The sequence below is a fragment of the Mastacembelus armatus genome, chromosome 3, assembly GCF_900324485.2.
Source record: "Mastacembelus armatus chromosome 3, fMasArm1.2, whole genome shotgun sequence".
Lineage (NCBI taxonomy): Eukaryota > Metazoa > Chordata > Actinopteri > Synbranchiformes > Mastacembelidae > Mastacembelus > Mastacembelus armatus.
In genome coordinates this window covers 27,303,502-27,319,384 of record NC_046635.1, presented here as the reverse complement: position 1 = coordinate 27,319,384, position 15,883 = coordinate 27,303,502, and the positions used below count along the sequence as shown (strand labels likewise).

The window sequence follows — 15,883 nt, the reverse complement described above, 5'->3', positions numbered from 1 at the left end:
TTGAATATAATGAATCAAACAGATAATGCAGAGATACATTTCATATTTTTTCCCCTGACACTTAGGAACACTCTTTTAGCCTTTGCTTTTGAAATGCTTGTGTGTGGAAAAAAGTATTTTTGGGCCAGTGTGACATGTTACATGACCTGTAAAACCTGGGGGCTTGGACTCCTCAGTTCTATGAGGGGAATTTGAACAACCACAGGGAAATCTGCAAACCAGAGGAACAATTTAACCTGATGTGAAGTGAGTGGTGCTTTAGTACTGAATAATCTATAACAATATTAATGCTTTCAAAAAAAACTTTAAATGTATTTAAAAGCCACTCAGCTCAGTAAACACTTAATGTGTATTAAGAGGATTTGTGCACCTGCGTAATTCAGGGTTTTAAGTTGTTTAAGATGTTATCTTGTAAATTAGTTAATGGTGTATGTCATTTGATGTGGGGCTTTTAACTCTAAACTGCAAAGAGATGTCAGATGAAAATTAGCTCTGGACAAACTCTGGAACAATATGGAATATCGTACAGCAACATAGGGAATGTCCTTAAAGGAATATTGTTGCTGTTCTTTTCTCTCTCCTCTGTCCACTCTCCCCAACCGGTCGAGGCAGATGCCCGCCCAAACTGAGCCCGGTTCTGCTGGAGGTTTTTTCTTCCGTTAAAGGGAGTTTTTCCTCTCCACTGTCACCAAGTGCTTGATCATAAAGGATTTGTTGGGTTTTTAGTTTCAGTTTTTGTAAAGTGCCTTGAGATGATTTGTATTGTGATTTGGCGCTATACAAATAAAATTGAATTGAATTGAATAGTTAGATAATTTATTAGACAGGTTTATTTGATTTCTTTACAAGAGTCAGGTGAGTGATATTTTCACTACATCTATTGATTACCACTGGTTTGTACATTAGATTTGAAACTACTGCTGCTAACATCTGGTTAAACTAACAGAAAGACACTTAAGTAATAGATTCTTAACTTACCAGCAGTCCATTGGTGCCATGGATGGTTACGCAGCGGGAGAAGGAGTGGTGGATGGACAGATTGCTGACATAGGTGGGGGGGTCATGGCCTCCCCGCTCATCCACATCTCCGTTCATATGAAAATGGACTGGATAGTGTCCCAGTGTCTGCTGGCCCATGTGCTGCAGCTCCACACCAGATATATGAATTGCCTTGAAGCCCCGCTCAACCTGATAATGACAGCAGATAGGGAGACCAGGCTGTCACATCAATCATATAATGGTTTTAACTGTAATCAATAGGTGTAGTGAAGTAAAAATTTTACAATTTTAAAATGCAATATTAAAAAGAGTATTTGACAAACATCAATAAAAGAAAGGATGACTATGAAGAATGGATGGATACTGAAAAGGTGGGAGTGGTATAAAGAGGAAGCATGGGGAAAGGGAAAAGGATTATTGAAGAAAGGACAATAGGGGACAAAAGAAAAAAAACTGAGTAGAACAGGGTGAATAAGAAAAAAAAGTCAGTAACTGTCACACAAAGTGCAGATCAATCTTAAAGTCACTTCTCAGTGCTCACTGGCTCATATATGGATTCCCTATTTGTGTGATCTGTAAAAAAAAAACAAGGTTAAAATATCAATATACCTTCAAATGTCCACCGAAAGTGTCAAAGTCAAAGAACTTGCAGGCCTCATTGCCATAACAGCCGGGCTCCATCTCGCCACGGAAAAGGATATTACGACTCAGCAGCCCCACCTCTGCCCTCATATCCACCCCGTCCACCTCCTCACCAATGTGGATGAACTGGGCCTTACCTGCATGCACAAACACACACACACACAGACCACCACCATCATCATCATCATCATCATCATCTTCATACCTCAGCTTCGGGGCTCACCATTTAAACATTACAACAAACACAGTATTGAGACATCTGTTGCAAACCGCTGCATGGATCTTTGCTTTTAGTCATTTCTACAGAACTGAGCACAGTTTAGACAGATGCCCATTCTCATCAGAGACAAACAAAAGCACACTTGTTTGTTTGCTTTGAGTGTATGGATATGTGTGTGTGTGTGTGTGTGTGTGTGTGCGTGTGCGTGTGTGTGCGTGTGTGTGTGAGGGTGTGTGTGTATGTGTGTGACTGAGCAGATGTTCAGACAAAATGGTGAAGCTGCATCAGCATGGGCCAGCAACACTTATAACTATGGTCATCAAACTCACTTTGTACTGTTTTACTTCAGTCTGTTAAAACATCTTTTACTTTATTTTGACTTACTTCACTTTAAAAACGATAAAGGGCTGTGATGGATGTGTTGTGTCATTTACAGGTGCAAAATGTAATGCAATCCATGAGTCCTGTTTATGTAACAGATTTAGTTTCAGTGCTTATCTGCCCAGTGGTTGATATGACTTCCCTTTAACTGAAATTGCTGCATCCTGATCCTCGTTGGTAACTACAATTTGATTTCAGTCCTGCGACTACTGAACAATGCACAGTGCACTCCATTTCCCTTTTATTTCAGTAGCAAATGAAATGAATGCATCAGTGTTGGGCAGTAACACATTACTTAGTAATACAGTAATATTGTTATCACTTTTCCCAGCAATTTGTGGTGTAAGAGATTAAAATTTCCAAACTTATGTTTATACAGTTATTAATTTCCGTGTGTGCTATGCATTGTCTGAATCCTACTGGGCCCGTATCCATGTCTACAGGTAGGTGCATGTCAGCTACTAGCTTGAAAGCTAAATGAAGTTTGAAGTTTGAACTCCAATGGCTGAGAGATGAGAGTAGGAAAGAGCATGTGAGGGAGTTTCTGACAGCAGAGTGTTGCATAACTGACCCTGCCTCACTAGTGTCCACAGTTGATTGGCGACCTGAATGGGAATAAGCCGAAAGGGAAAGAAGAAGACAATACTCCAACACCATCCAATGGACATGTGGGACAGCTTTTTAGCTTATGAGTTTTTTGCGGTCGCCCCCTTGGAAGAGATAGACACTTTGGTAAAAGATTTGATATCCTTCTTCACACTTTATGTTTAATTAATGTAGTCCCAAGTTATAAAGGAATGTGCAGAAAAAAAAAAGGTAAACATTTGAAGAGGTTCAGTATAGAGTCATAGTGTCCTTTTTTGTATTTGTATACTTCAGAAAATTATAGTGAGGCTGGGGAGAACTAATAGGAGTGTAAAATAACAAGGTGACTGTAAGCATGTTGCAAGAAAGCTAACAGTGCTGTTCCATGTGTCCTCTACTCCTACACATTCACACCCTGAACATCGCAAAAGTGCTGGTTAGGAAAAACAAAGTCATGCCAGGAAAAGAAATGAAATTAAAAAAATGTTCAAGTGTGTAATCTGAGAGACAGAAGATCACACACCCACATGCCTAATCTTTTTTTTCTCCACCCACTCCTTCCGTGACAAGCAGCCAGGACTCGAAAAGTACAAATGAGCACTTTCATACCAGCTCAAACTTAAAACATCAACAGCCCAGGTATAAAATAGAAATGCATTAGATCCAAGATTAGTATTAGTGCCTAATGTAAGTCCAGGGAAGTTAGTCAAATATTGATTTGAAAGGACATAATTTTCAAATTATAAATGCCATAAATGCTCAAGTACATTATTACTTGTTGTTGTATTGCATTATTGTAAAGGAGTTTTAAAAATGTTTAATTAAAGTGCTGTCAGTGATTATGTCACTCTTTCATTTCAGTGTCCAGTAAGACACCCAATACCTGAACCTGAGTTTACAGTGCCCCCATGCATTAAGCCAGAAAATTGCATGGTATTTCCACGTTGGTGTGGAAAAACTTGACTGACCTGCCCAGAGCCCTGAGCAACACCCCATCCAGCAACTGTGGGATGACCTGGAACACCACCTGTAACCAACATCAGCGTTGGGTCTCACTAATGCTCACTAACGGTTCCAAAATGAGGTGGAAGCATTAAACCAGATGAGGGTGTTATAGCAACACCTGCTGTATTTTCCATGAATACAGGTTTGATGATGCTATAGCTTCAACTTCTGTCAGGATAGGGTATGAGAAGCTTCAGATTACTGTTTTAAGTGGAAAAAACTATATATATCCACTGACCCAAGGTTTGTAAGCTGTTAATGGTGTTTCTGAGTCCTGAGAGGGGTTATTATGGGAATACTACATGGTGTTTCATTGGTTTGTTATTATGAAAACTGAACTTGGTTTAGGAGTCTAGGTAAATCTCAGGATGGAAACAATAATAGTAAATCCTTTTCCATTGCTGCAGGCCACTGATCCACTCTGCTGCACTTATTTTCTACACTGATCATCATTTATGCCATTTAGAACTGTCAAAGGTTCAACATGTAAAGCCATGTAAAAGTTAATGGATTAAAACTGATAAAGAGCCCTGGGCTATCTCTTTCTATGTATCTCGCAGCCATCTCCCAGATCTCAGTTGCCAACAACAAAAACAACACACCCGTCTTGCCTCTCCATAACTTCAGGGGCTGGAGAATAGACCTGATCGTCATTGCATGTTCAAAAACATTGCTGCAAAGTGGAAGGCGGGCATGAATAAATGAAAAGGATTATATTCAGGAAGAGAGTGACAGGATCTCTGAGGTGCAGCCTTGGGCTCACAAAAACTGGATTTCCGCTTTGGATGGTCAAACAGGCAGTGACATCAAAGAGCCAAGGAAAAACAGAGAGGAAGGTGGAGTGGTCTATAATGGACTGATCTTCTCATGCAGCCAGGCCAGAGAGAAATGCCAGCAACTCAGGCAGAGATTTGAAAATAAATCCTGGACTCCTAAATCCACAGCAGAAGAAATGCAAACTTGACTTTTTGGTGTGTGAATCAGAGACAGGAAGCGACAGCTATGAGAGGACACGTCATGTCAAATTACTGCTGACTTTTAGCCACCGCAGGCGTGGAAGATTTTTCTGAGAGACGAAGGCCATTTGAATCAAACAAGAAAACAGTTACATGCAAAGGCTGACCCAAAGAGTTCAGAACTGCTGAATGTAGAAATGAAAGAAAGAAAATAAATGTCCCTACATGTATGTGTTATGTGTATCTGTTTTGTATACTAGCATGTGTGTTGTGCATATGGGTATGTGTCAGTGTGAATGGTGTGGGGTAAGGTTGCTGTCAAAAAAGTGTACTAATAAACATTCGTACATATTGGCCTAAGGTTGTGCATAAATGAATAAAATGTACACAAAAATGTGGTTTTGTAAACTCTCATGAGTCAAGTCATAAATAAAATATGTAGTGCGTGTTCTTATGTGAGAATAAAAAATACATATATATAATAATTATAATAATACGAAGCGCAATTTTACACTTGGGGTTTCTCTATTGAAACTGTTAATAAGTGTCTAACCTTCCTTTCTTTTCAAAGCTTCTAAACCGAGTTGTGTTCAACAGTGTTCAGCCCACAAATCAAACTGTAATCTTTTTTTATTGTATTGTATTGTCAGAAATCTGCAGCTACAATTTTAACTAAATCCAGAAAATTCAACCAGATCACACATCATCTCATTTATCTTCCCTTCATTGGCTCCTAATTTATGTCAGATGAGGCTTTAAGGTGCTTCCAATTACATGCAAAGTATTAAATAGGCATGGTCCTTTATACATTTCTGATCTGTTTAACCCTGATATTCCATCATGACCTCTCTACTCTCAGAAGACTCTTAAAAAGAAGTCTGTTGGTTGCAGAACATTTTTGTTTCATGTCCCCTTCCTCTCCACAATCTCACTTTATTGAGGCCTTTTAATTTTTTTTTCTTTCAGATGCCGATTAGGGGTCACTGCAGCAGATCAATTGCATCTTGGTTTGTTTGTTCCCTTGAGCTGTATTCCCTCTCTCTTCACCTCTGTGCTGGACCATCAGCCATCCTGGATTTTCTGTCTCTCCCCTGGCTGTTGGTGCCTCATTTTAGAAAAGAATTTAAGAAGACTTGGATCTGGATCTTCATCCTTCAGCAGTCCCAGTCATTGTGTTCATATTTTCCTTGACTCTATTTCCGTTTCTGTGTTTGTTTCATTCTCCAGATGTATGAATCGTGCGTTTGTATATTCTGTCCTCTTCTCAAGTCTCCATGATGGAGAGGAGATCATGTAGCTCAGGTCCTATCTGTTGGCGGCAGCTGGATTATGTTTTTCATGTTTATAATTTACTCTATACATTTCCCATTCTGATAGTTCATACTGTAAATCTACTCTGTTGCTCGGTTCTGTGCTGATTAACGTCCCAGATGAGTGATCACTCCTCTGTTGCTTTTCCTGAGGTTTCTTCCTTTTTTCCCCATTACAGAGATTTTAATGGAGTTTTTTTCCTTATCAGACATCAGAGCATAAGGACAAATTCATGTATGCTGCTCACACTCTAAAACTCCTTAGGGGAAATTGGACATTTGTGACATTGGGCTATATAATAAATTGTGATCTGACAATTTTACCAGATTAGCTGCCGGTTAATGTGGTTGTTCAAAATTAACAATGTAATCTGTGATGAATGTTTACAGCAAACAATTTGGGTAATAATTTCACCTTTATTCTCTCTTGCAATAAATTTGACTAATCTTGTTTCTAACATATCTGATAATCTGACTTCTTATGTTTCTTCATGCATTGGGATGTTTTTAAGTGATGATACTATGGTTCAAGATCTCAGCAATCACTATGGTGAGCACAGAATCTTTTTTTTTTTCCAATGATCTAGTTGCATGTATTGCAGTACACACAGGCTCAAACTATGTGCCGAAAGCTTTTTTATTCAACATCTAAACAGTGACTGTGCCTGCATTAAAGGTTACCCGAATGCATTGCCATTTGAAGAAATTGGTTTAAGACACAATTTTATTTTTCTGTGTGACAGATGGATTTCCATCGTTGTTTTATGTGTTTGCTTTTTTTTCATGAGTTCAACTTGTTTCTTGTTCTTTCCCCCTTTTTAGGCTTGTGCAACACTTTGCAACAAACTGGTTTGTGTTTTCAGTGCTGTAAAAGTAAACCTGACTTACTGTAACTTTCACTTTCAGCCCTGTGATGGACTGGTGACCTGTCCAAGGTGTACCCCTGCCTTTCACCCAGAGAGAGCTGGGACAGGCTCCAGAAGATAAATAGGGTCACAGGGATCTGTGGGGATAGCTATTCAAAAATACAGTAGCTGTCTTGGAATAGCTGAATTAATCTGAAATTAATTAATTTAAGATATTTAAGTTCTGATTAATATCCACCTAATTAGTTGCAAATGTATTAAAAATCAAAAACTAAAATCTCTTTTACAAAAATATTTGTGCCCATTGTGGCAAAATTGTGGTCAAGTGAGCATGAACTGTGTGTAAAATCTGTTGATGGATGGAAAAACAGATGGTTTTACTATCTTAGGAAAAAGGTGAAAGTGATTGTCTTCCATCCTTCTGGAAACTTCATTGCTTGCAATAAAATTAACCAGCTGAAAGCAACTACTCACATATGAACATGAAAGCTTAAATAAACATCCTGTCATGATCAGGATGCACAGGCCTTTTCTTTTCCAATCCTTTGTTCTGCAGGAACACGTTTCAGCTGTCGCTTAGAGAGACACATCTATTTGCTGAAATATGCAACACAAGAGTGACAAGTACAGTCTACATGTGTGTTTTGTTAGGTGGTGTAGTCTAATATCTAGTGCACTGTCTGTAGGTGGAAGGTAGGGAATTATGAGGAATGGAGTTTCGACTGCCCCTACACTAGTGGGCCTATGGCTCATTTTCCAGTGGTCACTTAAAATCCTACTACAGAAAAAGAGAAGGGAAAGTAAGTTACACTTTCCCCTACCACAACCACCGATGCAATATGTTTCCTCTCAAAGACTGCAGCCAATACTTCATGCCAGTTGTTAAAAGCCTACAGTAGTTAGGATGAGACTTGAGAGAATAATCTGAAATGCTTTGATGGTACATAAATATTTAATTCCAGGACTGCATAGTAGTAACACACCATAGGTCACTGTCTTTCTCACCTTGGACCTTGATCTGGTTGAATGTGCAGGTAGGGCAAGGCAGGAGAATGAACTCTTCAGCTTGGTGCATGGAGTAGTCTGTACTGGTCACCACCACCTGATCCCTGGCTCTCCAGCCCTCTGGGTGTTCAGCGAGCTCCAGGATGCTGCTGTTGGACAATATATCAATGGAAATGGACGCCTGCGGACGAACTGCACAAGAAAATGCAAAAAGTTAGAGTGCACACAATGCAGCAAAGCTGACATTGCTATACAAACTCACACAGTCACACGCAGCAACAGAGTCATGATTGGGAATGTCCATGCCCACAGTGTATGTGTGGTTAGGTCCATGACAACAGGATAACCCTGAGCAGAAGAGACATATCTGGTGCTGTGCAAAAGTTTTAGGTACAGGTGTTTAGATTCTCATCCATGAGGGAAATAGGTGGTTACACTTGATTTTGATTTGCTTTGGCCTTGCTCATATATCATTAAGTTACTTCATAAATTTAAAACATTATTTCTGAAAGCATCCTCACTTTACTATTACTGCACAGTACAGTGTATAATCCCTGCAGTGTGTTCTAGGTTTGTGCCTGGGGCTGCTGCAATTTGAAGGTGCATTCAACCCCTTTCTAACAGAGGCATTCAGTAATCATCCTTATCAAACACAAGACCCACCACAACTGGCTCATTTGAAACTAAATAAGCAGTAGATCTACTCTGAGCTCTCTCTGGGTGATAAAATTCTGCGCTCTGTTCCTAAGCAATGAAACTCTTCTGACTGTATATCTACACTTGGATTTTCAGTTACAAAACACGGCTGTAGGTGAGGTTTGTATTGCAAATCAATTGGCAAATCAAGAAGTGCACCTTCAGAAGCCTCTTCACCTAACACATTACCGCTGACACAGCACTAGTCTGTCTGCAAACCATTCGATATTTTTTACTCTTATTAGATAATATCCTTTATTGAGATACCAGCATTCCTTCACTTGGAGCAGCTATCCAAAGAAGCAGACACAGAGCAATCCTGAAGTCATAACAGACACTCTCTGTCCCCTGGCAGAGATTTTGAGTCTGTGAACTTTATGAAGAAAATCAGTGACAGGGCACAATCCTGGCAGAGCAAAACACCCACAAAGAATGTGCTTGAGATCCTGCTGAGAATACAGACACTACTCTCACCCAGTTATACAAGGAGCAGATGGCTCTAATGTAGCAATGGCCCAGACACCCTGTATTCCCCCAGCACTCCCAGCAATAAACCACAAGGGGCATAGTCATGAGGCTTCAGTAAACCCACAAAACATGTATAGAGTGGATGGAAAAAACTTCCACGAACTTTCCAGTGTCCTGGCAAGAGTAAAATGTTAGGTCACTGCTCCATAACCTGAAAGCAATCGACTCTGTTCCTCCTGAACGACTGCTCTTCTTTCCAACCCTAAGCATCCCCAGAGACGCTAAGTACAGTGATCCAAAAATAAGTGTAAGCTCTGTTCAGTTGTTACAAAATTTAACACACAAACCATTACTGATATTATTACTCTGTCTATATAACTGTTGTGTGTTTTAATGCCAGACTAAGTTGACGTAGATTATTCAGACATGTACAAAGAGGCTTCGTGAGAGGATGTATTCTGTGGTTATTACTGTAAGCATGGCTGATTGAATTACAGAATAATATTTCTCCATGTTTGTTTTGCTGCAACTTGATCAGGCAGCATCATAGTTAATTTTGAGTAATCAGTGCTGGTTTCCTGGACCATGGCTACAGAAATATTTGAACAGTGATGCCTGAAGCATGACAGCCAACTCAGAGTGAAATTACACATATGGATAACTTGTAGTCAGTTTCCAGAGTCACTGCCCTGTAGCTGGTATTGCAACCACATGGTAGAAATTTACCACACACACACAAAATATCCAAACATACTGGTGGTGATGTCAAAATCTACTAGGCAGCACAGGTATTATTTGACAAATCTGGACTTATCCAAACCAGTTCAATCCCCCAAACAGAGAACAAACACAGTGATGCTTCCCCTAAATACATAATCAGTTCAGTGGCCTCCCTTATAAATTCCCACATGCATCAAGCAGGAACAGGTTTATTGCCAAGTAGATTTTCATGTACAAGGATTTGCCTTGCTGTGTCAGCCATTCTCTGCTGCGCCAGGTGTTGTGCATAATGTCAATGCATATAACACATAAATACATACAAAGTAGGAGAAAAACAGAGGTTACCACACAAGTACTGGGCCAAACACTGACTTAAACAAACCCAAACCAAGCAGTGCACACCAACACATACACATTTCAGCATTTCTTGGCTGTGTCAAGCAAAATGAGGGAGTTGGCTTGATGTAATGCCAGATTTACAGTCCAGAACTTGAGTATGTGGACCGTTTTTGTTCATCAGGTTCTGGGCATACTAGATAACTTAACTTGAATGTCTTCACATTAATCTAGAAATTGCTTTATGGGACATGTAGGCCTTTTAAAACATGGCGCCAACAATGTAGGTGTTAAAAAGTAATTTCACAAATACAAATAGCATATACATTGGCTGTGTGATGTCATGAAATGTTTTTCTCCACACTTTCCTCTTCTCCTCATTTTGATGGAGGTTATTATTCCTTTCATCTGCTTTTGAGGGATACTAGACCTTTAAAAAATGTGTTGCATCCTCTGAGGTTCTGGTCATGAAATCTTGTTCTGATCCTTGACAAGGAAACATGTATTTCTACATCCAGGACAGCATTCTTAACTTGCTGTGCAGTTTAAAGTGTTTTTTACTTACATAAATGATTTTGCTCCTCACTGTACCAGATATTTTCCACATTTTCACATTTTTTTTCTTTGTGCACCAGCTTGTTTAGAAAGTACACAACTGTTGATTTTAGCAAATCAATTACACTTTATATCTTGTTGACAAATTATTGCTTTTGTCAGCCTAATTATTATCTACTTCATAAGTGCACAAAACTTACTTTACTTTTTGACAAACAGTTTAAACAGAACTTAAAATGACATTAAAATGTCTATATCACACACATGGTTCTTTCAATACTGACCCACTCATATGCAAAAATACTGAAAACTGGGACTTTAACAGTTTCCATTAATTTATTTAAAAAATGAAGCTTAGAGCCTGAAGAATACAGATATGTTTACAAATACTTATAGTCTAGACTGTATATCTTAAAAACTTTATGATCAAATGCACTTGTTTGTGATTGAATATTTTTGAAGTCAGTCCATGTTTATTTGCCATCCAATTGTGTAAGCATTTGTTAACTGCTATTCATTTTTGGCTGAATTCACGTCTCAGTTCTCATGTAAAAACACAGGCAAATAAAATAAGTGGATGAGTACAGCTGAAACGTGTGCATGTTCTGAAGAGGGACGCAAATGGGATGTGGCCAGTGTCAATCTTGACAAACGATCACTACAACATTCCTTTACATACACACGCGCACACGTGCACACACACACGCGCACACACGCACGCACACACACACACACACACACACACACCCTCACACACACACACACACACACACACACACACACACACACACTTGTCGGGACAAGGCTAAACAGAGATCTGTGCTGTCTCAGGATGGTTGCATTAATGTCTGTGAACTCTGAGCTGACCGTATCTCAGTGCGTCCCTGCACCATGATGTGGGTTCCATACATTCCAATCATAGCAGCCTGCTGACATGCAACACGCTCTACGGAGCACAGCCACATATATATATACCAATACTGATCTACTTAAGCTACACTTCTAAGAGTCATTAATCCTTGTTAAACAGCACCATAGTGTGCCAAGAGCTCCAAATGGTTATATGCTTTTATTTTTCAGAAATAGCACAGGAATAAATGGATACAGCTACTCATACACACACATATATTGGTCTCACAAACAGACATTCACTCATTAACAGTATGTGATGGACTTACCCAGTTTTCCACAGAGAAAGCGGACCCTGTAGTTGCGACAGAGGCCATGAGTCTGGTCCTTGTTGAGGCAGACAAAGCCGTAGTCCTTGTCATTTTTGTGGATTACATCTCCTGTCAGGTTGGCTTGTATGCCATCATGGGTTTCAGCCTCAATAAGGAAAAGATGAATGACAGAACTGACTGGAGGGTACTATTTGCAAAGGCATTTAAAACACGAAAACCATATTGTTGAATTTTGTGTCTTTGTATAGTAGGTGACAGGCAAGTTTCTTAGATTAAAAGTCTGATTGTTGGGAAATATGAATTTTTTTCTATATCTTGAGAGACACAGTGTGAGAAAGAAAAGCCTATGCATTTGGCATCAGGATTTCCCTTGCAGGTATCTAAAATGATGTACTTTCATACTAGAAATATTGACTTATTTTGTGTGTGCAAATGTAAATGTAATATGTGTAAATATGTGTAATACACAAAATACTGTGAGTAAATTTTGGCAAAAAATATTTCAAGTGTATGAAGCTTATTTAAATCTGGTCCTTCATTTTTCTACTAACATCCATAAAATAATCTCTTACAGCTGAAGTTACCAAATATTTCGGTGGTTTCATTACAATTGTATTTAGTTGTCTTGTTTGCGCTTGTCATTTGAATTAAATAGTTGTTCACTCTTACATGTACTATCTGCCCACAGCCCTCAGAGTTTGCCTTGGTGTTGCCTTGCAAACATGAACAGTGCTCCAGAGATAGAGAGGAGGAGCTGGTCAAAATCAAAGTCTATGAAAATTCAAGCAACTAATACACATTAATACACATTAACTAATTAGTTCATTAGACATCAACAGTAAGAAGGTCATGGGTTCGCAACCTGGCCTTTCTGTGTGGAGTTTGCATGTTCTCCCTGTGCTTGCGTGGGTTTACTCCAGGTACTCTGGTTTCCTCCCACAGTCCAAAAACATGTATGTCAGGTTGATTGGTGACTCTAAATTGCCCATAGGAGTGAGTGTGAGTGTGTGAGGTTGTTTGTCTCTATGTGGCCCTGTGATGGACTGGGGACCTGTCCAGGGTGGACCCCTGCCTTTCACCCGAGAGAGAGCTGGGATAGGCTCCAGCAGATCCCCGTGACCCTGGCTTTCAGGAAAAAGCGGGTATAGAAGATGGATGGATGGATGGACTCAACAGTTACATAAGGCTGGTATTTGTTTTGAACTCATTCAGTCAACAGATGACAATCACTGTATGACTGTGTAAACTTATACTGGTTCAGAAGCGAAAAGAAGGCTTCAGTGAGCTGATCACAAGCAGAGCAATAAAATACATCACATCTCTGCAAAATGTCCTGCATGCATTACTGGAGTTTTTTGCTGTTTAAGGAGTACTGTGGTCAATAAAATTAAAAAATAACATCTTCTCTTCTACACAGCACTCTGTATGTGCATGAGCAGCAGGCATCCTGGAGGAGTGTAAGAGGTTAAAGATGCTAATGTCTCACAATGTATGTAGTAACTATTTCAGTTATTGTTATATTACAGTCATAGCTACGAATAAAACTGTGACCTCTTGAACTCCAGTGGCCTTCAATTTTATCCATAACAGAACAAAGTCAAACAACCAGAAGAATTTGCAGATACCCAGCCTCAACAAATGAGCCACTTCGCATTTCTTTAGGATGCTCAGAAAATCCAAAACAAATCAGAACCACATTACGTAACTTTGGAACAGACAACTAAAAACTCTTAGCTGCTAAAAATAGAGATCCCACAGAGGCAAATTAAAAACTTTGACTATGTCCAGACTTTGTGGAAAAATGGAACACACAGCTGGCAAACCACTGAGGACGTGGCAGTTCTTCCTAGATGTTTAAGAAAACAGAAAGAAATTGCAGCTACTTACCAGCCAGTGGTGAAAAAGACATAATAGAAAATGCTACTAGAAAACTAAGATTAATACTTAATGGAGGTCATTATTTTATGTGAATAATCCAGCTGGACAAAAGAGAACACACCAGTGACAGAACAACAGAAAGTAAGAAGAATGATTTTCACAGCAGCCATAAAGAAAGACCAGCTGGAGCCTACAATAGCTATTTTTTTATGGTAGTGCAATGGGTGTTGGGGGCAGTGTGGGCAGACTTGGCACAACTGCTTATCTTCATAGAAAGCTAACAGCTGCCACTTTATGGTGCCAGGCTGAATCCACATTCTGTGGCTGCTGCCATGTCATGTCCCAGCAGCACGCAATGGCAGGCTGGACTGGTGCTGATGATCGGCTGACTGGGTGGACAGACCTACCTTCAACAAAACTAGACTCAGGAGCAGTTGGTGTGGGCATCCATGTGGTGACTTCTCTAAGGGACACTATTAATATGACATTATTGCTGCTACATGTAGATGTGAAATTAAAGATAGGATTTTATGAATTCTGTCACTACTTATCGCTGTCATTTCTTATTAAATATGTTTCTATTCTTCTTACATATTTAGTGGCACAGCCTTACCTGTGTTGCAGTCAGAGTGCCATCACACATGCATATGAAACATTATAGCATGTAATCAAATGTAATTTCAGTAGCCTCACTGTTGTCTTTACATTGCATCTTTACAAAGCTGCATTAAGTTACTATTGATGCAAACAAAAAAATCCTTTTGCATTCACATTAAAAGCATTCAACTGGCAGGAAAATCAGGATGTTTGAAGGAGCCACTGGAGATGCAATGTGTTGATTCATGATGTTAGCACTGACACTAATCATTCATCAAAAATGTGTTTACAAATCAAGAAAGCTGTAATTTGAATCCTTTTTGGCAGCATATGAACTTTAAGTATTGCAGACACTAATGGAACAAGCAGATCAGCCTCAGTGAGCTGTTAGATGGATAGCTGCAGGCAACAAGCAGCACAACTCTAGCTCCTCACCAAGCTAACAATACTTTTCACTGTCCTGCCATTGTATGGGAAACTACTTGCATTGCAAGCAGTGCTATATTTATGTTTATTTCTACTTTATCCAGCTATCGTTTTGAATGTAAGGATGGGCAGCTTTTCCCCAAGTTTTATGTCCTGTCAACAAATTCCATGTGCAGACCCATAAAAACAATGTCATAGATTGTCTTTAAGTGCTTTCTGACGTGTCTTTCCTTTTCACGCTCAGAGCCAAACCCATAGTAAATCCTTAAAAACAAGCTGTAGCGTTTGGTTTTAATTTAAAAAGACTAAAAGTTTTTTAAACAGATGGTCATGTACTTTTTTAGCAAATATTACTAATTAAATTTGTTAGGGGATATTTTTAGCCATGAATTACACTATTGACTGCAGAAACCAGGAAAAATTAAAGTTACATCCTTCATGAAATTGTTCTTAAGATTCAATTTTTGCAATTTGTTGGAAGCAGACATCACTTCCAGGCAGCGGAACACTTAAACACAGGGCGCTGTGGAGGTTCTGAATATTAGGTATTAGTAGCAAAGCCTTTCAGTGGGTTTTCATGTTGTGTGAGGAGAATATGTTGCCAGCATCAGCAGCTTGAATCTCTCTGACTTGGTGATTTGCTATTAGTATGTGGTGTATGTGACTAAGCATGCACATGTACATATGGACATGTACAGTATATTGCATGTGTTTGATGTCATTTACCTGGATGTCCAATGGACTGCTACACAGTCGTTCTGGATAGGCCTCACGGAGGTCAGACAGTTTCTCCCAGTCTCCAGACCCCTTCTCATCATCCCTATCAAACCACTCTGTCCACTCTGCCTCTGTGGTATAGACACACACACACACACGCACACGCACACACGCGCACACACACACACACACACACACACACACACACACACACACACACACACACACACACACACACACACACACAGCAGTACTTCCCAGTTTAGTTGTCAGCAAGCAAAGCAGTGCATATTAGTCTAATCTACTGTACATCAAGGCTTTGACTTGTCATCCATTAAGG

The 15,883-nt window shown here is 39.5% G+C and overlaps 1 protein-coding gene across 1 annotated transcript in view; it reads right to left on the bottom strand.

Moving 5' to 3' along the window:
* cemip (cell migration inducing hyaluronidase 1) overlaps positions 1–15,883 on the bottom strand; it is a 125,174-nt gene that overhangs the window by 29,467 nt on the left and 79,824 nt on the right. Inside the window, exons 9-13 of the mRNA XM_026294208.1 lie at positions 15,553–15,674; positions 11,923–12,070; positions 7,970–8,161; positions 1,609–1,778; positions 979–1,188 (exon numbers count right to left, since the gene is read on the bottom strand). Coding sequence (XP_026149993.1) covers positions 979–1,188; positions 1,609–1,778; positions 7,970–8,161; positions 11,923–12,070; positions 15,553–15,674 — 842 coding nt within the window. The remainder of the gene's footprint in view (positions 1–978; positions 1,189–1,608; positions 1,779–7,969; positions 8,162–11,922; positions 12,071–15,552; positions 15,675–15,883) is intronic.